This window comes from Lates calcarifer, linkage group LG5 (genome assembly GCF_001640805.2).
Source record: "Lates calcarifer isolate ASB-BC8 linkage group LG5, TLL_Latcal_v3, whole genome shotgun sequence".
Taxonomy (NCBI): domain Eukaryota; kingdom Metazoa; phylum Chordata; class Actinopteri; family Centropomidae; genus Lates; species Lates calcarifer.
Genome location: NC_066837.1, coordinates 6,251,549 through 6,275,963, shown reverse-complemented (window position 1 = coordinate 6,275,963; position 24,415 = coordinate 6,251,549). Strand labels below are relative to the sequence as shown.

General features: G+C 40.0%; 2 protein-coding genes across 2 annotated transcripts; one reads left to right on the top strand and one right to left on the bottom strand.

The window, feature by feature from the left end:
• Positions 1-39: 39 nt before the first annotated feature.
• Positions 40-6,075, bottom strand: znf330 (zinc finger protein 330). The gene is made up of 10 exons (XM_018690928.2): positions 5,928-6,075; positions 5,384-5,544; positions 5,263-5,282; positions 5,085-5,155; positions 4,738-4,814; positions 3,938-4,064; positions 3,741-3,845; positions 3,527-3,573; positions 2,102-2,219; positions 40-1,503 (listed from the first exon to the last, which is right to left on the bottom strand). The coding sequence occupies exons 2-10, from the start codon at positions 5,501-5,503 to the stop codon at positions 1,217-1,219; spliced, it is 972 nt and encodes a 323-aa protein (XP_018546444.1). The 5' UTR covers positions 5,504-5,544; positions 5,928-6,075; the 3' UTR covers positions 40-1,216.
• Positions 6,076-6,189: 114 nt separating this feature from the next.
• Positions 6,190-24,415, top strand: rnf150a (ring finger protein 150a). Its single transcript, XM_018690939.2, has 7 exons — positions 6,190-7,141; positions 15,091-15,341; positions 16,484-16,555; positions 16,749-16,831; positions 17,028-17,124; positions 17,299-17,509; positions 19,927-24,415. Exons 1-7 carry the CDS (start codon positions 6,688-6,690, stop codon positions 20,043-20,045), a joined length of 1,287 nt encoding a protein of 428 aa, XP_018546455.1. The 5' UTR covers positions 6,190-6,687; the 3' UTR covers positions 20,046-24,415.

Sequence of the window (24,415 nt, the reverse complement as noted above, 5' to 3'; positions counted from 1 at the left end):
ACAGTCAGCCCTCGAGTTACAATAACCAAAACTGTCCTGTCGTTTCAAAAGAATTTTATTATTTAATGGCATATTTAAACATGTCTCAAATTCAGCTGATTACATTGATCAGGGACGTTGGAAGTATGAATCATACAACACTACCAAGTGCACAGAAGGCCCCATAACCACCATGGTGATTTCAGTAACTGTGACTTTTGTTGGGAATACACACCACTAAAACATTAATTCGGATCACTGGCAGCAAAAACAATTGAAATGGTGGAGTTGGCAGTGTTGGGCAGTAATGTAGTCTCAGCAAGGCTCTGTAACTTACTGAATTAATTAAAACTGATGGTCACACTATGAACAGGTGACAAATTAAAGGAAAAAACTGAGGAATGAGAATAATATGCCATGGCCTTCGCAGTCGCCAGATCTGAACCCAGTTGAAGACGTAAGGGAGATTGTGGACTGTGTTAGACATCATCATCAAAACAACAAGCAAAGGAATTTCCTTCAGAGGAATGTTGCTCCATCCCCAGATTCAGTGTCCAAGAACACTGAAGCTGTTCTTGCAGTATGTGCAGTATTGGTTTTTCCTTTAATTTGTCACCTGTCTGGTGTATGACTGAGAGTTCATTAAAAGATCTCAATATTAACAATATTACCTGTCTTGCTGAGGGAGGCAGCCCTGTGTCAAAATTTACAGGGTGCATTTTCCCAAATAAAACTGTTTCCCAAATCACCACATGAATGAGTCAAAAGACAGTTTGGAGCTGATTTTGGCTCTGGGGACCTCCCAGTTCATTAATCTAGTCTTGACTGTAACAAGAAAAGCAGAAAACAAGTTGTCTCTAGAACTGGGTATCGAAACCTCTGTGAATGTGTCTGTGATATCAAAAACTGTTGAGTACCAACAGTTTGCAGTGAATGTCTGGTCAGAGTCATAATCTTGTTTACTTTACTTTTATCAGTTAATTTCTGAAAAACTCAGACCTGCCTGTTAATTGAGCCTCTTATTTTTCTTCTACTTCCTGCACAGCGGTTTGTGTAAACACTGGTCTGAATACCCAGTCTAGATATGCCAGCCAAATTCTCACATTCTTGAGCTATTTTCATTTTACATGGTTTAATTAATCTCTTAATTCCTGAACTGTAACAACATCCACTGAGGATCATTTGGATCTATGGGACTGTGCTCTCTACCAACAGGCTCTCCAGTCTCTGTCTTAGCTCAGGCAGTAGTCCCATCCAATTTAAGACCAGCCAGGGAACCAGCAGCCGTTTCCTCTTCACCTTCTTCCTCCTCCTCTTCTTCTTCTTCCTCCTCCTCCTCCTCTTCATCTTCCTCCTCCTCCTCATCCTCATCTTCCTCATAGTCGTCATCCTCTCCGTAGTCATCCTGTTGGTCTCTGCCTCCAGATGCTAAGTTCTTCCAGTACGAGTCGTACCCTGATGCTCCATCGTAATAATCGTCGTCATCCTCGGTGCCAGCCTGGCGGCCAAATTTCAATGTGCGGGCTGCAGAAAACACAAAGGCGTGGAATTAGTTCCAGATTAATTTATGGGGATATAAAAGTCAGGTCGGATACGTTCTCTCAGGTCTTTGATTTGGCAACTTTCACTGTGTGTCAGTTACTGTCAAAGTACCATTTCCAAGACAAGGATGAACCTTCAAGCTCAATCAGTTACATCACATGACACTTTGGTTACACTGCGATGTTGGAACTAAAGATACAAGATCAAATAAAACATGGTTTAAGAGCCATTTGGTCGGATCCACTTGTGTATAAATAGTGAAAAAAAAGTGTCAATATCACAATAAACTGCGAGTAAAAGTTGAACAAAAAGCGAAAAACCAGAAAAACTAGAGTCAAAGCCAATATGTAACAGAAATGTATGTTTATAGTCTACTCATCTTAGTATCAACAACTCTTTGGAGACCTTTTATGGGAAAGAATTTCATTTCTCAAAAATGTCCTGATCTTCACAGTCTCTGTTTCGTTTTTTAAAATCACGAATCAGCAGGAAGTTGAAACCACTGCAACTTCCCCCAGATGTTATCATTACTGGAACAAAACAAAGACTCAGTATTTTAAGAGTGTTGTGTAAGACTCACTGGACATGCTGAGGTCTTTGGTCTCCTGTGTCTCATGGCCACACTTAGGACATGGTGGAGCTTTGCCCTTCTCCTGTTTGAAGACCTTACTCTTGGCGTGGTCATCACAGTAACAGGCCTGAGAGGACAAGGTTGAACTCATGTTAAATCATCACAGTGAAAGGTTAAACAGTATGTACAGTGGCATCAGAAAGCTTTCAGATCCCTTCACTTCTTGCACTCTGTGGAAAAATGGGAATTCTGATTTACAGATACATACAATGTGGTAAAGTGTGCAAAAAGTGAAGAGGGTCTAAATACTTTCAGCAGCTACTGTGTGTTATCTTGAAATATGTGTTTAATTCCGGTTTGAAATGCAGGAATGAATCCAGTAACTGCTCAGGTTTGTTGAGACAAGTAAAGTCATTCATCATCATCATCTAAAAGGAAACATATTCATTGTTCCTTTTCATTTGCATCAACTACAGAGCTCCTCACCTGCCCAGAGATTTTCCCAGGGTGATATCAGAGCAAAAGTCATTCTATGTGTTTCCCAGATGTTTTCCCTGTCAAGCAGAGGCTTGGAGACTTGGTGTGAAAAGTGCTGCATAAATACTATTATTGTTGCATGTCTTTGGGGTTTATGGATTTCTTTTGCAAGGCTGATGGTTTCTTGCTCTCTATTTATTGTGTTCCTCTGTATATTTTGCTTGTTGCCCTATACATTTTGATGTAATACTGAATCTGCCTATAGTAGTTAAATGTGCTATATTAGAATAAATGCTATAAATACTATCATAGGGCTGCCCAGTCATTTCAACTATTTGTGCACTTTGTAGATAGAGTTGCAGTGTGGTAACTTCAGTAGTTCAGAGACCATGTAGCAAATGTGCAAGGTGACCACATCTGTAACCCAGTAAAGGAGGATAAAGAACAATCAGTGGGACGAATTCCACCATTGTGGAGTCTAACTTTATTCGACTGGAGCACTCTCTTGCTGCTGTTTCATAGAAAGTTTTCTACTTTAATCTTTTCAAAAACAAAAGATTATCCTGCATACCAAGAATATTTCCCATTATAGGGTAAAGTTAAAGCAAAAGCAAATAAATAGGAAACCTTAAGTCTCTGTCTCTGTCTTCTCAGATCAATTTTCATCTTACAGGCTGCAGTTTGTGGAGCTGTTGAACTGTACTGAATTATAAAGACAGGTGTTTCTATTATTTTGTCCATCCCATTTATATCACAGAGGGTAGGCTAAATAACAGAAACACCTCTCTGTATAACACAATACAGTAAACAGCAACAAATGACATCGTACAGATAAAAAATCTGAACGTTATCACCCTTGTGAAAGGAGGATTTGTTGCAGGACTATTGTATCAAACTGCATTAGTTTTGACTAAATGTTCCTAATAAACTGCCAGCTGAGTGTATGTTTCCCCTCACCTTACAGCGCAGGCAGGAGTGTTGCCCCAGTCTATTACAGGAAACACCTAAAGTGAGACATGAGAAAGGGCAAAACAAATTGTAAACATTCACATTTTCTCTCCTGCACACATGCCCTCTAGGCATTATTCTCTAGAATACATACAGTTTACTTTCCCCATTAACCACAAAAAGCCTGTGAATGATGATCTGAAAGGAAAAGTCAATGACTCACATTTGAAAGTTTCTGCCTGAAGGACTTGGCAGCTTGCCTGGTGCTCAAACTGATCATCCTCACACAGGAAGTTTTGACAGAAGGAGCAGCGGAAGATTCGCCCTCCTGGTCAAAAAGTTAAGTGGTGATTTTTAGTGTGACAGCGATGTGACCTAGTGAAGTTCAATCAAAAGGAGGAAGGGGGGCAGGGGTCTTACCATGATCCCAGACACTGCGATCACACTCTATGCAGTCCGCATCAGTCAGGGGACATGCACAGGCGTGAGTGCTCAGACATTTCCTACCGTGGCATACCCAAGCTTCACAGAAGTCACATACTGCCCCCTTATGGTCAAGAAGACAAAATTAACCTTAGACAAAAAGGATGTTAATGGTTTGCCACTAAATTGAAACTTGGCAAAAAGCTTTTTAATTCATGCTGAATTAAAAAGGCAAAATGCAAAAGTAATGCATACACACTGATCACTAGGCCGTCATTTACATCTTGAAATTGTTTTATATCATTAGTCTGGTGCACGATTTTTGGCATTATCTTATATTACTTGGACAATGTGTTACACCATCACATCACCTATGGCCATAATTATTAGGTCCCGACTGTACTTACACAACACTTGCACAAAGTGCACAGGTATGACAGTGGCACAGAGTGAAAATGGATAACTGCTCCGTACTAATGAACAACTGAATCCACATCATGATGGACGTTTCCACAGAGCTGGTGTTTCTTCACATTACTTGCACAATCTCATTGGTTATCCTATGCCATTGTGTGTCACATCTACCACATCTGTAGGATACTGTGGGACAAGTAGTCTCAAGTAACAAACATTTGTTTTGGACTGAAATTGCTGTATGAAACACAGACCTGACACAATAGGAACATACTTAATGATAATAAATAGTAAAATCCTTATTGTTAACTATTCATTAACAACAAACCTAGTTCCCATTAGAATTGACAAGAGTGAGTAGTTCAGGATTGTGGCTAACTTACCACCATGGCCATCCCAGTGCTGTGGATCCCTGGATGTTTGATTACACAGTCTGAGGACTTCATGCACTTGGTTTTGCCTAACAACATAAACATTCAAAAAATCATAGTTAAATGATATGCCATAACCTATTTCAATGATCAGAGTTTCCTCAGCTTCGGCTTGAGGCCTCATAACTGGATACTGAAAGACATTTACAGTACCTGACAGAGAGGGTCTAACAAATGACCAGGTCATGATGCATTCAGGGAAGTGTAGCATTGAGCATTTTTATTCAAACCTGACCTGTTCCTAGAGACTAAAACTCATCCATTAACACACATATTAACACACACAACATGTAACTCACCACACTGGGCGCAGACAGGAAGCTTCTGCACTGAGTTACAGAAGTAGCAGAAAGCTCTGTTCTTCTGTTTTCTAATTATAAATAAAAAGAAATGTTTGTTAAAACTCGCTGACCAGTGATGTGGTCTACTTGTTCCTGTATGTGATCAGGTGTTAGCTAAAGCGATACAGTTACTTACCTCTGACATTTGTCACATTCCTACAAAACAGAATACAATAAAGTTGAAATAGCAAGGAATAAACTATAGCAGTGATTAAGATGTGACACTACAGCATTTCCATTATTTATTATGTACTTACCATGTTGGCGTTGCAGGGGTGTTTGGCCACATCCACATGTTCCCGGTTGGCTCTTATCTGTTTCTCTCGCTCTTTACGACTCTCAGCCTTTTTCCGAGCACCGGTTTTCTTTTTGGGCATCTTGTTGACTGAGCTGGCAGCAGGTGTTTACTTCAGATCGCCTGTAAACACACAACACACATTGCAGAGGGTGGACACCCAGCAAGCTAATCTGTGAGCAGTTCAGCTAACCGAGGATTACTTCGACTTTAAGTTTTCCTCTTTATTTAACTTCTATTATATATAAATACACATTGAGTCTAGTCTGTAAAGTAGTTCGTAGTAGAGCATAATGAGGCGTTCACGACACAGAGAGAAAAGTTTATAACGTCTCTATTAATGTTGGTTAGCTGTTCAGACAGTTATTAAACACACAGTAACATAGTGAGTAAAATAACCGCTTCTATAAAACATTCAGGTTGTCTAGCAGTTACATTAATGCTCCTGAATGTTACACACGAGTGTCATGTTAAATTTACGAGTCTGATTTGCTATTTTTTTTTACCGTAAAGATCACAGCTCTGCGACAGCGGGTGGGTCCGATCTGAAAATGTGGAAAGGACGGAAACACGCTGCCGAACAATCGTTCCTATATTTTAGTTCCGTGCGTCAGACTTTCTCCACAAACTATTTACATTTTAGATGTGTGTGTTCACCAAAGCTTTGACACTAGTGTGTTTCGTTAATGTCTATCAATCTATATGTTCAATTTAATTATGTAATTTGTTGTATAACAACTTTTTAAAATGCAGGTCCTAACAGTAATTTTATTAAAAAGGTTCATCAAACTTCAGACACACAAAGAAACATCCAGGCGCCAGTTTTATAGCACCTATCGTGCGCTATAATTTATAATAATAATGTTTGTATTTGTGTGCCAGAGGTTTATATGATTTATGACTCTTTTAGTTTCTCCACATTGCCACGGGGCGTCAGAGGCACCTTGTCCACGCCCGGGTCACGTGTTGGTGAGTGGGGAGCCAATCCCGAGTGAGGACGGAAAACAGCTGACGGGTGAATAACAACACACACACACACACACACACAGCTCTCGTCTTTTCCTGCAGGTGGTGGTGTGTAGTGGACTCCCTGCATGCAGTGCAGTGTACACACTCTTTGGGCGCCTCATCTATGAAGGCTGGTGTCTGGCCCTGGCGTTTATCGATGCATTTGTAACTTGTACATGTAAAAGTGAGGAGGAGGAGGAGGAGGAGGAGGAGGACGCCCGGAGCTCGCCATCCATCCCCCCAGCCAGCCGAGCTACAATGGCACCGTCCCTCATCCGAGCTTGCCGCAGTCTTGCTCTCTCGACGTGGCTGCTGTCGTTCTGCTTCGTCCACTTGCTGTGTCTGGACTTCACGGTTGCAGAGAAGGAGGAGTGGTACACAGCCTTTGTCAATATCACCTATCTGGACCCCGTCACGTCGGAGGTCAAGACGGAGAAAACCGAGTGCGGGCGCTACGGTGAGCACTCGCCCAAGAAGGAAGCCAGAGGTCTGGTTCTGGTGCCGTCCCTCCCGCAGGACAGACAGGCGTGCGACCCCCACGTCAGGTTCCCCCCGGTCTCTGCCAACACCCCCTGGGTGGCGTTGGTGGCTGCGGGGAATTGTACCTACAGAGAGAAAATCCGTAACGTTGCAAACCTCAACGCCTCTGCAGTTGTCATATACAATGTGGGCTCCAGCGGGACCAACGACACCATAACAATGCCCCATCCAGGTAAGAGACAACCTGTCAACCTTCAACTAAAGCCTTTTTCTGCAGTCTTTTCTGTTTTGATACCGGCATCTCTCTCTAAATAGTTCAGTAGCTGTGTGTCTTTCTGTAAGCACAGCATTCATCCCACTACAGGTGTCCAGGCCTAACAACACTTAGCAACACTAATCAGTTGCTTCATTAGTGTTGGACACCTCTGGTCAAGGTGAATGATTTTCATTACGGCTGCTGAAGCCCCACAGCTCCTCTGCATCTGTTTAATCAACTAAACAATCAATTAGTTTAGTAGAAAACAATCTCCCCATGCAGAGATACTGATATCCACAGATACTGCAGATCTTTGTAGGCCACCTATGCTGGATAAAATTGTTTTTTTGTCAATGTGATACCTAAGTTCAGGAACACCTATCAAAATATTACTGTTTTGGAGGCCTTTCTTTGTGAGATATAAAGAGATGTTTCTATAAAAAGACAGTTATAAATGTTAATCTTTGTCTAAACACAAGCAACCCTGCAAGAATTTCACCGTCATAAATTACAGTATGACTTAGCAAAAGCTTGGTTTAAATTAGAAACTGTGTGATCTGAAAGAAAGAGGAGGGAAAACAAGATTATAAATCTGCTGACACCACGTTCAGTGCCAGCTTTTGGTACATGCACACTCACACACATCCAACAATTATCTGCACGTAAGTAAGAAAAAATACCTGTGCACTGCTACCCTCATTCCTGATGCTTCCTTTACTTCATAGTCTCCAACAGCTTCTGTTACTTGACATTGTTTAATATTTGGTGCTACTGACACATATTAGTTGGTACCACAAATATACTGAAGTTTGTGTCCAGTCCTGCTGTTTATATTCAAAGTTGCATTTTTGTTTATTTCCCGTGCCTACACTGCATCAGTTTGACAATCCATAATATTACCTCTAATAACACAATGGAATAAACATTATGTACATTCTTAATCGCCAAAAACATAGAATTATCAACTTTGGGAGAATAAAAAACAAAAGTCAAGGAAAAAGAATATAGCTCATAATTTGAGTGAGAACTATCAACACAGTGCCAATCAAAGCATAAATGCACTATGTCAATCTTTCCAGTACGCAAGAAAGAGGAATACCAATATTTTATATTTCAGTCTTACCATGTCTGTTACCCTCGGGTGGTGTTTACATTATTCTGTGACTGAGCAGATGAAACACTGTTCTGTTAGTACCTTTCCTGATTTACTACAAAGCAGTAAATTGTTTTGAAGTGTCACTTAGAAAGATGAGTACAAATTACTTTTTAAAGAGCACAAGGACTGTAATTGACTATTCAAAACATGATTCTGCCAAATGATAGTTTTGTCAGTGTAATCATAACAGACAGGGAAATAAATGTTTGTTATGATATGTGCCAGGAAGCCCAGATTGCAAACGTGTAACTGCAGCTAAACTTCACTCGGTTCTTAAGAATAGTCTGAGTGAAACATCGAGTCACTTCACAGATGCACAGGTTTTCTTTACAGATATGAATTTATGGATGAAGCAGGGATCCACTGTAATCTACATGTAGACACAAAATGTAAAAAATGTTGCAGATAAGTACAGGCTGAAGATGCAGGTAAATAAAGAAGAACTGTATAAACAACACACTCAACAAACCTCTGGAGATAATCCATGCACACTGTCCTGAAAACACAGACCCTGGATTCACCTTCAGGTTCTTCCAAAGAGAGTCACATTGGTCCTTTGGTTGTTTGCTGGAGGCAGTGTAGACCAGTGCATAGATAATTAGACAAACATTTCACTGTTTAAATACCATCAGGCAGAGTAATTTGCTTGCTACCTGTTTGTGACAACTATGTCAAACCAATCAATCATTGACAGGAAGGTTTAGTTTAATTAGAAAGCTCATAAATAGGCTTTTGAAATTGAATGAGTCACAGGGGAGAGGGTGTTATGAATGATATAATACCTTATTGATCTTCATGGGGTGTTTTTCTATTAGTTTGTTGTTTGTATGCTCTTCATCAGCGCAGGTATTCACTGACACTGGGCCTTGAATGTCTGTTCTGCTGTGTATGGTGGTCTGCTTTTTCATTTTGCCACAACCTGTGGCAGCTCCACCACCATCAGTTTGTAAATTGGAAAGTGCTTTGTCGGTTAAAGTAGAGAAGCACTATATCAGTACAGTCCATTTACCATTTAATACTTGCTCGTCTCTCTTAACAGAGGAGGCTATTATGCATAGATGCAGTACCTTCGTTTCACCTAGCGTAGCACTAACACTACAGCTCTCCTAGAGTTGGAATAAACATTATTTAAAGTTTAAAGTTTCTATGTTAAGCACAGAAAATGATTGGATGTATTTATGAGAATAAAAGTTGACATTTAGGCTCTCACATAGTTGTGAACAGAGCCCTCTTTTCCACTTGACTCGTATTTCCATTGGAAATGTGCTCTCAGTCTGTAGATAGTTTTCATAAAGGTGTGGCTGACCTTGCCAACATGCCTGTGCCGGACGACAGCACAACGCATGAAGTGTGTTTGACCAAAGGATCAGTATGAAAACAGATGTTCAAACAAAAAGTGCACCTGACAACGTTAGAGTTGAGTGAGTCGTTATTTTCCAAAAGACCCTTTTGCACAAAAGTGTCACAGGCATTTGTCAAAATGAGCAGATGATTCAAATTCTTTGCAAAGTCTCTAAAGCTTTTATTCAAATTCAGTGATTTGACTTCAGATCAGGCTTTATAGTATCCTGTCACCTCTCATGTCATGTACTTAGGAAGGTGAATGGAAATAATTGCCTGGTAAGAGAGAGTAGGAGTGGATACTTAAAGCTGCACTAGTTAATATTTTCATATTAACAATTCATTGAATGATTGTGTCTAATGTGAGAGGTGCAGCTCATAGTGGCAAACTCACCTACCATCACCAGACCCTGTTGTTGCTCTCAGGTCTCTGTCAACCCAGTGTTTTTGTTTTGCAACCAGCAGTTTCACTCTCACTACTTAAATCAATCTTGTTTCCAGCTGCAGCAGGCAGGCAAGTTTTTGAGACTTAACAAAGTTAGCAACTAGCCAGTGAACATAGTGGAGCATTTAGCAACTAAAGAGACATTTTTCTCAAGAGCTGTGGAGTTTGTGGCAGTGAAAACAGATCAGAGAGCAGAGTGAATAATGGCTCTGTGTTCATCAGGTTGTTCAGAACATGAATTAGCTGAATGCTGATGTTGTTGATGTCTGCTGAATGTATAAACAGGCAATTGATTGCTAACAAAGTGATAATACTGTATGTCAATGTTGATTATACCATCTTCAGCTAATGCAAGCTTAGGTGCAAGCTGCTGTTAATACTGTTAAGTATTTTTCTTAAGTTTCCTGAGCATTTTTCATGCAGATCCATTCTGGAAAATTTTTGATTGTTTCCATTGATGTATGGCTATTTTTACTTGAGTAAAGATCTGATCTACAGTATTTGACCAATAATCTTCCTATGTTCTTGGAGTAGCAAGGAAAGCCTCCAGAGTAGATCACTGGTTTACCTGTAGCAAAAGATGAAAGACATCAAGGCTATTTTAAAGACTTTCCCTGCTTCGAGCCCTGACATAAATATAAACAGAGACAGAAAAGGCAGCCGGGAGGCAGAGAGTGCAGTGACAGAAGAACAGGTCTTTATGTGTAGACTGAATTTGAATCTGCCAAAGAAAGTGTGCAGAACTTTCCTGTCCAGAACCAACACAGCTGTGCTGCAGAATCCACATTTGGGCAGAGCCAGAAACCTCTCATGGCACTGCCTTAATTTAATCCTTCCTTCCCAAGCAGAGTCAGACTCGTGTTACCATAAAGCCAGGTCAGTTCATTTGGGTTTATCGGTTCTGAAAGCGTGGGGTTTATCACGAATCATCCTGTTGGTCTCAATAAAGCTTTAAACAGCAAAGCCCTTTTCCTGACAAAACTCCAGTGAAGTTACTTTCCTAGATTAGTTGTATATGACTTTTATATCAGCAGCCCATTTGCTTATCTTAGCATAAAGACTGGAACCAGGTGGAAACAGCTAGCTTGGGTTTGTCTAAAGGTAAAGAAAAATCACCTATCAGCACTTCTCACACATTTGTTTATTCCAGACAGAAACCAAAGTGTAAAGATGACTTTGCAGATTTAAGGAGGGCTACGTTCCACACTGTTTCTTGGCTATAGAGCAGTAACTTACCGCTGTTTACTCATTCACATAACATATACTTCAATTTTTGAGTAATTTAGTCAAATTAGATGTAACATGTTAATTGGTGAGCTTTAGAGGTGCTGGTGGATGAATTTTGTTACTGTTGGACTGAGCCAGGCTAGCTGTTTCCCTCTGTTTCCATTCTTTAAGCTAAGCTAAGCTAATTAGCTGCTGGCTTTAACTTTATACTTTATACCTACAGACATAAGGGTGGTATCAATCTTTTCATCAAACCCTCAACAAGAAAGTGAATTAGTATGTTTCCCAAATCAGTTAGTCAGTTAATTCTGTGGTAGTCTGTACCACAGTGTTAACTTGAAGCTGAGCAGATTGTTGTCTATTACATTACCTCGCTCAGTATTTATTCCTCCTTGCTCCCACATTTTGGTCTAGTGGGTCTGAAGACATGGATCTCTTCACAAGATCAGCCTCAGTCTCAGACATTGGCCTCCTGTTTTAGAAGCAGCTATTTTTGTCTGCTCTGGCTGCGTCACAGTGAACAGAAGGAGATAAGAGTCAAGGCTTAGGGAAATCTTGCCTCATTATGCCTTTCCTTATTTTTGTTGGCTATGAAGCTGAGTCTGACCATACACAGACAGTTTTTAAAGTCGCAACAGTTTTATTCTTGAACTTATTTGCCTTTTTACATGGGCTGGTTTGGTCTTTTTATCTTGTGTTTATAAAGGCAGTTGTTGCATCACAGTGATTCGCCCTCCAGACCATATGGTCACACTTAATAAAACCATAAATCAGTAGGTCATAACTGTTTATCTGAGGTTACAACCATGAAATGGAGGTTTACATTGTTTTAATGCATTTACTTTTCCAAGAAGTCCTGACAATTAAGTTGTTCTGCTGGTAAAGGCAGGCAATATATTTCTGTATCCACAATCACTGTAGAGACTGAAGCTGTCTTCCAACCAAATGGTTACCTCATTTACATTTTTTTTGGTCAGCGTGATAGAATGAGTATGAGCGAAGACAAGTGACAGCCAGTGGCCTCAGAGTCTAAATAAATGTTGTGTTCGGCAGTGTATTACCCTCTGTTTGCTCTCCAAACACAAGCTTTTGTTTTCCCTGCCATTGTTTGCAGCAGGGTTTGTTTTAGAGGCTTTAACATACATACACTCATTTTGAGGGAGCAGCCACTGTAAAACACGGATAAACCTTTGTGTTAACAGAGGAGATACTGCCAACTGGATTACTGTTTGTGTGTATGTGTGGGTAGGGATCTGGCCTTTTTTTTTATTTGCAGAAGAGGGTGCACACACAGAGCTCTTTTACCCAATGTTACCTTACCCACAATGCACTGCTCACTCTAATTGAGGTGTTTAATTGTTTAAAAGGTAGCTGTCATTTTAATATATCTGCTTTGTATAAAACAAAATAGCCACATTTTCATTTTTAGCCAAGAAACTCAGCTGACCATGGTCATATAAAACATAGCAGCTGTGATTTTACATCAGACCTGTTACATAAAGGGATTTATCCATTGCAACTACACTCTGTAAATGTACCATATCTACTGGATTCAAAGCCTGTAACCCTGACTCTAACTGTGCAGTGCGTGAGGATTTGTCACAGTGTTGTGTATCTGGCAGGCTGCACAGGAGCTGCTGTTGGTGACAGCAGGTTGAATAAAGCCACTGTTTGTGGTGGCTGATAGAGGGGGTGAAACACCACAGGGAGCCTTCCTGACTCCATGCAGCCACAGCCATAAACAGGCAACAGAGGGAGTATGATGTAACAGTGCTCAGGCTGTTGATGCAGTTCTGGGAATCATCAACCATTGCCTGTACGGATGAGAGAGTAGAGCCTTGTTATTTCCTTATTGTGTCGACAAACTATTCAGGCATTAGGTCCCTTGTGTCTCTCATCACAGACAACTTTAAAGAAGCATTACAAAGTACTGATACTGGAGTTTAAAGCCCCTGAAACTCTTCTTCTCATTAGACGTTTATGACTAAACAAGCAACAATGTCATTTTTACATGGATAAAGAAAAACATCTGTGTGGGTGTGGTTTAATTATATTTTGATTGTAAACATGAGCCAGCAGCCCGACATCTGTCATCACGTTTTGAAGAAGATGTTGTAAAAACCTGATTGTGCTGGAAAGTATGTGGCCTCTCCTTTTCCCAGCTGAGCCCCATCTGCATCAAACCAGTAAAAATAATACACAGACAACAGCGCAAAAATCTCCCAACGACCAAATCTGCTCAAACTGCTTGAAGCTGATTTAGAAAGCAGGTTTTCAGGACATTTAAAATCAAATAATAATATATTACTCCAGTTTAAAATTTAATTACATCATATCATTGAAAGTGTTTCTTTGGGATTTCTTAAATTTGGTCTAAAATCTAAATTGTGACTAAAATATGTACTTTAAAAAAAAACTTACAGCTGAAAAAAAGTTGTCTGTGCTGTCTGGTCAGAAAATGTATATAATGGCAACTCTGTTTCTAAATTTCCTATCATATCTTTAGCATCTCTGTAAATTTCTTTTTGCTCACGCACTGTGTCCTAGGCACGATACTGAAAACACAAAATAAGATAATGTGTTGCAACATCCTTTAATGTCGCTGTACTTGATCAGTGAAGTTCACCTCATTTTATCTTATAATCAAGCTTACCGCACTTTTTAAAGATCACTGGTAAACATATATTACGGCACTGAGCATTGTGTCACAGTGTAAAAGGATTTTAAAAAACATGTTCAAAAGATATAGAGAAATATACAGTAATTGCAGTAGTGTTAACCTTAACCTCTGTTAACCTTAGAGGCAAAGCTTATCTGTCACATAAGGACACTGAGCTGATGAGAGGGTGAAAACAGGCACAAGCTGATGTTGATGGAGGAGCCCCTGATGGGAGTTTTCTCTGACATGCAGTTGTGTACTATAAAAACCTGCTATTCCTCATGAACATCTTTCAGGTGCAGGAGTTGAAAGATGCTCAGTGACTCTTCAGTACAATATCCTTTATTGTGCACATCAAGCAAAGCGACAGATGGCTGCTGGTAGGAGGCCTCTGACACTGAGAGTGAGACTTTAGTTGTCCAGTCCTGTCTAAGCTCCCAGCAACCTGCTTAAGTACAGAGTCTGAACCAGCACCTGAGTTTTCACACCCGCTGTGCTTTAAGTGCAATTATTTATATACCAGGGTTTTGACCTTAGATGTCTGCCTACTTAAAAGTAGAGCAGTTTCCTTAAAAAAACTTATCAGCATTTGCATATGACTGTGATTATAAAGGAACCAAGGCTGTATCAAATCATAATGTCTTTGGCATACTTTACTTACATTTGATACCAAATAGGTTTGTACTGGAAGGAGAGTTGGAATAATGAGCTATGATAATAAATAATAATAATTTTCTGTTAATGGATTAGTCATTTTAGCTCCAGAGAAAAATACATTTCAAACTTGTATTAATTCATTTTTTCAATTTTACTCACTCAGCTGTTTTGTTTTATATTTTCTATCAGTTATATCTCATTGACTGCTGCTTCTGCACATTATGTCAGGATATAAACCAGGGACAGAAAATCTATATTCATTTATTGTATTTCAATATTTTGTGGTTAAAAACATCTTATTGAAAAATCTGTTGTCTAAAAAATATCAAAATGAGCCTTCAAAGCCAAAATCCAAGTCACAATACTGTGTTGCCTCCTCTGATGCCTCTTGTGTGTGTGTGTGTGTGTGTGTGTGTGTGCGCGTGCATACGTGGGTGCAGGTACTGGTGATGTTGTGGCCATCATGATCCCAGAGCCCAAAGGTCGTGAGATTGTGGCCTTGCTGGACCAGCACATTCTGGTCACATTGTACATCACTATAGGAACCCGCAACCTGCAGAAGTACGTGAGCAGGACGTCGGTTGTGTTTGTCTCCATCTCCTTCATCGTGCTCATGATCATCTCCCTGGCTTGGCTCGTCTTCTACTACATCCAAAGGTTCCGCTACGCAAATGCACGAGACCGCAACCAGGTATGGCTGTGTGCCCTCTGTTAAATCAGTGTAACTCTGTGAGACACTGGCGGACACTGGCAGTGCAGCGATGGTGCTGTGGTCTCATTCTCGACAATGGTACATGCGTTTTTCCATCTGGCGTGGGCTCTGTGAGGCTGTAAGGAGAGGCCAGAATTAACCTGACAGCTGGCCGAACAGAGACGTAGCAAACCAGTGAACCATCAACCAGCTCGGCTTTCCTGGTCCTTTGAGTCGACAGAGCAAATACTTGCTTTTGCCATCTCTTTATTACGAATGGCCGCCTCTGACGTTCTTGTGACGTCTGTAGTGTTGATACACCTCTGTTCCTGTTATGATAGGGCCCGGTTCCGTGACAACCATTGTTTGCTTACTCACTTTGAATTATATTGATTTATGTTGTACAGAGAATTCAGCCATATTGAACAAATCTGCTTTCAATTTGTTTCCGAGGCAGCCCAGTGAGGCAAAACAGACTTTGAGCAGTTAAGACATGATGGTATGTGTGATGGCTAACTATTGTTAAGACTCTATCATGGACACCACTTGGCTGTCAGGTCTGTGAATCTGTCTTCATGTTCCTGGTTTATCTGTTCTTCCAATTTCCCTTGTATTTTATTATCCTCATTTGTTTTATGCCAAGGAACTAGAAAATATGGTCCTGAAACTCATTTCATATGCACAGATATCCCCTGTATTCCCACATTTGACCAGTTTCTTGTTCTTTCTTTTAGACACTGGGCATATTCACACCTTAAATCACCAGTTTGTTAGTTTCCAGGAAATCAGTATCTCCCCAAAAACATTTTCAGGCATATTGTGTCTGACTGTTGATTGGCAGCATTCAGAAAATACATCCAGAAGATGAAGACTTTGTCTTAATATTTTCTTATTATTCAAGTCAGACAGAAATTTTAGATATTAAAAGTAAGTGGAAAGTTTGTCTCTTGGATCTGTTTTAATGTGTTGATCTCTTTATTTTCTTTAACTTTTACTCATTTTCAGTAGATAGATTTTAATCAGCTGGATATATTGTGTATTAGCAGATTAATGAGATAACTGCATACTGTTGAGTCTTTTTTGACAACACAGATATAGATAGTGAGATTTATTTATTTATGTTTTGTTTCTCTGTCTCACAGAGACGCCTCGGAGATGCTGCCAAAAAAGCCATCAGCAAGCTTCAAGTGCGCACCATTAAGAAAGGAGACAAGGTAAATGCAAACAATACATTTCACATAAAGTTCAAAGCATGTGAGTTCAAAAGACTACACGCATTTAGAAAAATGTGTTTATCCACATGGAGGGCATTACATGAATTATACTGTACTTTGGTACATAAATATATTAGAGAATTCACTGGTTTGTCATTCTACATAACTTTCCCGCCTGTGCTCTGTGTTTCAGGAGACTGAGTCTGACTTTGACAACTGTGCAGTTTGCATTGAAGGTTATAAACCTAATGATGTTGTAAGGATATTACCGTGCAGGTAAGGTTTGTTTGATCAGTGTTGTACATGAGTGAAAAATGAGTTGTCTTATTACTTTAAGGCATGAAGAAAGAATGTGTACCATAACTGCTGGTATATCTTTATCCTGTATAAAACATCTTTTACTGTGCTCTGCATTTAGCAGTTATTTGTGGTTGGAGTTAATCATTTGTGGGCTGCCATTCTGTTTTGTCAGACATGTCTTCCATAAACACTGTGTAGACCCTTGGCTACAAGACCACCGGACATGTCCCATGTGTAAAATGAACATCCTCAAAGCCTTAGGAATCCCAGTAAGTTCCTTTTGACTTATTTTTGCCTACTAGTGCAAACATATTTTTAAAAGATGATTATATAACTCACTGCTCTTATGTCTCATATCGAGGATAATCTAACTTTAAAGTGCAGAAACATGAAAGTGGTGAACACACACAGTATGCATGAAAGATGTTTTTGGTGTGTTCCAGCTCAACGCAGACTGCACAGATGAGATTCCTCCAGACTACGAGATGTCTGTCGGAGGTCCACCCACCAACCCCATCAGCGGTGCGAGTGAAATCACAGTTAATGAGAGCTCGGTGGTGCTGGATCCAGCAGGCAGGGTGATAGGCCTGCAGCAGCTCCTTCCTGATGCAGAGACGGCACTTCAGGGAGGGGAGAGCCACATCATCGCCAGCAGTAAGTACAGACATGACACTGACGGCACTCTGTGACAGTGGTGGCAAGATGCTAAGTATTTAGTACTATACTAAAGTGCAATTTAAAAGTACTTGTACATTACTTGAGTATTTCCACTCTACTACATTCTACAGAGTAATTATGTACTTTTTACTGCACTGAATGTATTTTGTGGCTATGAATAAAACAATACCTGCAAATAAAGAACGTGTTTTTATCTACCACTGGAATAATATTTAGATATATTTACCAGTGGCTGTTAAACTGTATGTAAAGTAGATAAACTAGCTTTTTCTTGAGCAGCTTCAACAGTGAAGTGCTGCTTCCACACTGAGGCATCAATGTCAGATAATATTTTTCTACTTTTACTTGAATAGGATTTTGAATGCACTTTTACTTGTAATAAAGTAAAGGATCTGAATACTTCTTCCATCACTGGTCTGTAATATCAACCTCAGAACCTGGAAAGAATGTTCAAATATATTTATCAGAATCAGTGTTATTTACTGCTCTCTGTCAGTTTTTCAGTCCAGGGTTGCATGTTTATTCTGAGGCCTAAACCAGGCCAGCTGCCACCTGGTCAACATTCCTCAGCTCAGATCCTCTGGTCCTCTTGGGTGATGCAGGAGGAAAAGAACAGCGTTCCCTTTCCAGAAAGTCACAGCCTAACCCACATACACTCAAATACATGTGGCCAGAGTTTTAAAAGGCTTTAAAAGTTCAGAGTCATGTGTTTATAACACTTATGCTAGCCTGTCTTTTACTTTCTATTGATGTATTTCTGTAAATGTTATTATTTGTTATGAAGTCTGGTAGTAGAAGTAACATGTTTGTGATTTCCACTATATTATGCTTTAAATTCTATATGTTCAGTTTAATGGTCAGCGGCCACAGCGGCATTTTGTCTGTCCGTGCCATTTTCATGAATGCAATACAAACATTCAGCTGGGCTAAAGGATGAAGTGAATAGATTTTGGTGGTTTAAGGTCAAAGGTCAAGGTCACTGTGATCTCACAAATTTCTGCCACTGGCCTGTTTGGTGGAGGCCGACAGTCACGAGGTGATACTTACAGCTGATACTGTTTTAGAGAGATGTTGATTCAACCTCATGATCATTTTGGAGGTTGTATTTTGTTGTGCTGTTGAACTGTATTGAATTATACAGAGAGATGTTGCTGTTATTGAGGCAAAAAAAATAGAAACACCTGGCAGTAATATGTTTTAGCCACAACATTATGTGAACATTGTGCTCCTATACTGCTTCACGAGCACAGGAATTTCCTGTTTTTCATGTTGGCACAACTTGGAGGCTAAAGATAAGTGTAATATTTGTCCAGATAAATACAGAATATAAAAACAATTACAAAAACAAATAAAAAAATCCATATCCTTGTACTTCCCAGTTTCCCTCACCAGGACTCTCCTTCAGGGCACTCAGAGGCTGCTAGACAAAGAGTTATGTTTACTGCAGTGTGCTTGACAAGCAGTAGATCAGCTCACCACAAGCTAACTTATTCTCCTCAAGACTCATTAGAATGTAAATTAGAGGTGATTTGTTGCATGTCGCACACTAATGAGCTGACAGAGACAATGTCACTGACAGGCAGTTAGCATGAGATGAACAAGCCGATCTGTCAGGATCTCTGCTGCTGAGGCTCGCTGGTGGTGGGTTGCCGATCGTGTCCCGTCTTTACCTTGAATAATGAGTGCTGTCGTTAATGGTATTGCAGCTATCACTCTTCCCAGAGTCAGCCGTTTAGTGGGTGTGTGTTGCAGTCTGAGTTCCAGAAAAGACCAGAGTTGTTGCTGGAATGTTTGTTGCCCATGTACTCTGAAAGACGTTTGTCAGTAAACCTGCAATCATTCTACTAGAGAGAAAAGATCCTTTCTTAGTAAAAGAGAAGGAAGAAATTAACTGATGACGCAATTAAAAGAGCAACAGTCAAACCTCAATGTAATGGAAATGAGCTATCTATTTTTGCTTCTCGTATAAATTTAACGTTACAGTGTTTTCATCGCCCCACACAGATCTGATGTTTCCATCTGCCGCTGTTTTTTTCTCTTCAGTGGAGTGGAAGCTTCAGAAGAGAGCTTGAAATATTAGTTTAAATCCTGTGTACTTTCTCAGCTCCACAGACTTTACATAACACTGTCAGACAAGCACTTTGAAGCATGCTGACCCCTTTAGGCGAAGGGGTATTTTCCAAAGTTACAGTCTTTGAAGAACAAACTCCGCTTTCTTGGTTTTCCCAGACTTACTTGTTGAGCTGGAGTGAAGAGATAATACAAATAGGGAACTACTTAGCTTCAGTTTAACTTATATGAATATATTTTTGCACAGGACTTGACTGTCTCTGTTCATCATCCCAACATGACCTGTCAGTGATAATAAATTACCTCCCTCTCTTCCCCCTCAGGTGAGCACCAGCCTCCGCTCAGCAGTGATTCAGACACTTCTATCATCATGGGCATCGAGGTAGGCATGTCTGAAATAGACCTGTCCACAGAGCAGGAATGTGACGGGGCCAAATCCTGAGCCAGACGGGGCTGAGGGAAAAAAAAAGCGTGAATTACAAGGGAAAGGAGGACGAGAGCAGGACAGGAGTGTTCGGGGGCTTCCAGAGATTCGCCACATCTTTGGCCCTTGGAGGAAGTGACCTCATAGAAGATGGGCAAATGCAATACAAACCCATAGCAGCACAAAACACCCTGTTCTGTGTGTACTACCTGAAAAAAACAGACTTGTCCCTGTGTCTGTGGACATGTTGCTTGCTCGTTTTCTTGCAGTCGCACTTCACCATTTTGTTGGTTTGACAGCCACAGTGACCAGACAGCCAATCACAGCTCTCGTATTGTGGTGGTTCAGTTTCCGCTCACGTAATTTCTCACATCCTTAAACTTAGCATCTTAAATACACATACAGTAACTGAGATGTTGATGGTATTCACATGACTGAGACTCCTCACTCTGGCAACCTAAACCTGCTGCTGGACACAATATGAGCATGGGAGCAGCAGGGCCTCTTTAACACCAGATTGCATCTTATGTAAAATATATTTGATTTCTTGGTATGAGATCACTGCCAGCATATTCCAGAGGAAAGTTTTATTGATGTGATGGATATATACCACGTGTAGAGCCTATGTCAGCAAATTTCTTAGGAGTCCCTAACAGTTGGTGTGATTTCCCACCAGCAACTTTTCAACTTCAGACTGCAGTAACATGTTATTGTCTCTTGAAAACTTGAAGCCTAGGTCTTTAAGTTCATGCGGCCATGAGGAGTTGAAACATATATGCACACATTTATGCTGTAATTTCTAAATGTAACTGTTTCTGTTACTGTTGTGTGTGGAAACACCTTTATTTTTAACAACTATTTCACCAACTGAATAATCCTGTTTGCTGAGAGGAAATTAACCAAACACAAGGTAGACATTTCTGTCCTCACATTTGACAATCATAGCTTTGCCACGAGCAGTTTGAAGTGATGTCACCCACTGCCCTACTGAAACTGCTGCTGATTTACAAGTTATCACAACAACACAATGTTGGCCCCCGCTGTCTGTCAGGAAGGAAATGTTTCATGTTCACACTGCTACTGCTGTACAGCTGGCTGTAGCAGTTGTCACTACCAGATTCTGGCAGTGTGTACATACTGTAGATCAACTTCCTCCTCTTGTGAAGGCAGCTGCTATAAATATGTCAACAAATCTTAGTGCCAGGTTTATCAGTAGTATTTTAAACAATGTTGCTGTTCATGTACACTGATTCCCTTGGCTGTCAGTCGAGCTCGAATGGCACTAAATCTGCGCGTGATTTGACACGGAGGAGATAACATGAGGATGTAGAATGGCTTATGTCATTTGAAAGAGAGACTCTGCATGGTGAGGAAGGGGGGAACTTTCATTTGAAATGGTCAGAGTTTTCATTTTAGGGATTTGATCCTCCAAACATGAATTTTTTATGGCATGAAAAGCTTAGAGCATGAAGATGTTTACAGTTAAGGAAAATTGAAAACCTTTTTTTTTTTTTTGACTGTGTCTATACTAAGCTGGCGAATTTTGGAAAACAAGCACACACCCCAGTGTTTTTAAGGTCTTCACAAAGATCTCTGTCCACATTAAAACACCCAAACAACAGAAAACTGGTCGGCAAACAACAAAACTGCATCACAGGGGACAGTCCATCTGAGTCTCAGCAGGTAAAACCTCTGTTCTCTTGCCTCCCGCTCTCTGTGATTACTAATATGAATTTTAACACAAACAAACTCACAATTTAGCAATTTCAATCTTATATTTTTATGTTCCTTGATTCCTAAATGTGTGGATCGATTGTGCAAAAGACCTGAAGAAGCTCACAGTGGTGATGAAACAACTGCACAAAGGTTTTGACAAAACAAAAGAATAAGAGAGCTACAAAATCTTTATCATTTAGCCCCCTCTTTGTGAAGTTAATTGGCAGTGGAATGCACCACTTCCTGTTTGTATAAAATGATTACGTATGTTAATTTCTTGTTTACGCTATAACAATATGTATGGAGGTCATGCCCTGTACAGGTAGTATGTAGTATGGAGCGGTGACACAGCGTCAGACTCCCAAGATGATGCTGACTGTTAATTAACATCACAATCTGCTGCAGTGTTTTTTTAAAAAACTCTTTTACTCTCATTGTTCTGTTATCGTCCTGACACTCACCTTTTTTCTAACTTTTTCAGTCATGTCACACTGAACAAGTTCAGCAGGATCTTATTGCTCGATTGGACCCATTTCCTCTCACATTCCTGTAGACTTGCACACTTAAGAAGCACAGACCCACTGACTCAGTCGATGGTGCCAGTGGAAATTTAACTGTTGTATTTCTCCTCCCTTCACTCACTGTTTCCATTATGTCCCAGAGCCACCTGGGACTCTTATTTAACACACACACACACACACACACACACACACACAGATGTCCACACTCCCCTTGTTTGGGTTAATCGTTGAAGGATGATTGGATATAAGGAGAAATGTTTCACTCTTTAACGAAAGCTGTGGTTTTAACAGGGGTACATCGTAGTTCTGTATGTTCTTAGCTGTAGCTACTTGATGCTCACAGACTCTACACTCTAGAGATTATTAGTCCCTAAAGTAAAATGTTGGAATATTATTGTTCTGACAGCAGTGTCTCACAGTCTGTAGTTCATTGTCTGGGAAACGCGCTACACAGGTTTTTAGATAACCTCACTTTATATTCAGCTTCTAGCACATGCTGACCAGTTCAATGTGTAACTTACTGTTTGACTGAAGTGTGTGGTAGCATCATGGAAGAATTCATGAATGTACTTTTTCATATACTTTTAGACAATGCAGTGATGCTGTAGTCATCGGTCTGCTTTATCTCCAGCTGTACATCTTTTTTGTGGATATGAATATGGAGAGAGAGTGTGATTCTTTCCAGCTCAGTAAATGCAGCTGCTTAAGTCTCAGTCTGTCTAATCTCGACCTTTTAAGCCTCTCTGTTTGTTACATCACATGATAATGAGATAGCACAATACATAAGATACAGAACACCCAGCAGCATCAATATCTGCTGCTCTCCTCATCTCTCCCTGCTCCCTCCCACGCTTCAGATTAACGGGTCTGTCTTCTGTCATCTTGACTTCTTCTCACAGACACACACAAGCATAACAACCACTTTCTCCATCTGACCGTTTGTTTGGTTGGCCAAGCAACAAGATGAAGCAAAGCACATTCATTCTCTGTGCCAGATCGCTCAGTTCTGGCTGTACTGCCTAATGAAACGAGTTTGTCTAAAGGTGGGTGACAGCCTTCTTTTTACAGAGCAAATTAAAAATTATGTGATTAAGCTACAAGATGATCTCTCAGTTTTGTCTGTTTACAGTCTTTCAATAAAAACTCTCTTAGGAATAAGTAGAATTCAAAGAGTTTTAAGACACAAAAGACTGCTGCATGTGATGACATTCAATGCACTTATGAAGAAAAGATTGTTGTCCTTAATTGTACCTGCAACACTTTTTATGTGTTCCTTCCTTCCTGTTTTAAGTCTCCTGGAAGGAACTTTGTGATTTGCTACTAATTCTGGGGAAAATAGAAATGTCTTCAAAATAAAAGCTCTGTTTAAAATCAAGTAAATATTCAGACATTATTCATGTATTACTTGAAATGTAATTTTTTTTCTCCTCATATGTTCATTTAATTTTGTATTTATTTAATGTATTAATGTCTAAAAGTTTTATCATGTATCAACAGGGGAAAAATGGAAAATGAGTCAGTTAACCCAGAAGGCTGATTTTCATCAGTTGTCTCTGACCAAATGTTAATGTTGCAGCCCATAAACTGAATTAAACAACATACCACAGTTTGACACACAGTGTCCACTACAGTACAGATTTAAATGGACAATTTAATTATATGTTTTCCTGTGGAAAAATTGAATTGAAGACTGTCTCAGTTGTCCCTATAACTAGTGCCAAATTACATCGCTCTTTTCAGGACATTTCTTAGAAAATATTAGAAAAATATTCTGACATTATTGACCTGTAAAATTAAGCATTACCCAGCATTGTTCATTGTAAAGTTTTGTTCTCTTGTCACATTTCTTTTCCTGTCATTGTGTAAACCTTCTTATATTGCACTTTATCCCTCCAGTGAATGAGGAGCGGCTATAACCGAAAGACTTGAGAAAGTCTTTTTTTATGTAGAGCTTTTAAGAAAGAGAGCTACAGTATTGAACATGACACATGACCCAGTTGTTGCTTAATGTATAATGTTGTGATCTTTTATCTGTGCTGTTGTGTGTGGTGGGGGTCGGGGGGGTGGGGGTGATACCATTATATTGTACACTATACCCAGCAGAAATAACAGCATTGCTATTTTGTAATATAAAAACAACTGTAAGTATGA

Bases quoted from the DNA above. Each gene is read 5' to 3' on its own strand.
- znf330 (XM_018690928.2), bottom strand. From the start codon at position 5,503: ATGCCCAAAAAGAAAACCGGTGCTCGGAAAAAGGCTGAGAGTCGTAAA. The intron at 5,156-5,262 runs GTAAGTAACTGT...ATTTATAATTAG, and splicing joins GAATGTGACAAATGTCAGAG to AAAACAGAAGAACAGAGCTT. The intron at 3,846-3,937 runs GTAAGACCCCTG...CTTTTTGACCAG, and splicing joins TCGCAGTGTCTGGGATCATG to GAGGGCGAATCTTCCGCTGC.
- rnf150a (XM_018690939.2), top strand. From the start codon at position 6,688: ATGGCACCGTCCCTCATCCGAGCTTGCCGCAGTCTTGCTCTCTCGACG. The intron at 7,142-15,090 runs GTAAGAGACAAC...ACGTGGGTGCAG, and splicing joins CATAACAATGCCCCATCCAG to GTACTGGTGATGTTGTGGCC. The intron at 17,125-17,298 runs GTAAGTTCCTTT...GGTGTGTTCCAG, and splicing joins TCAAAGCCTTAGGAATCCCA to CTCAACGCAGACTGCACAGA.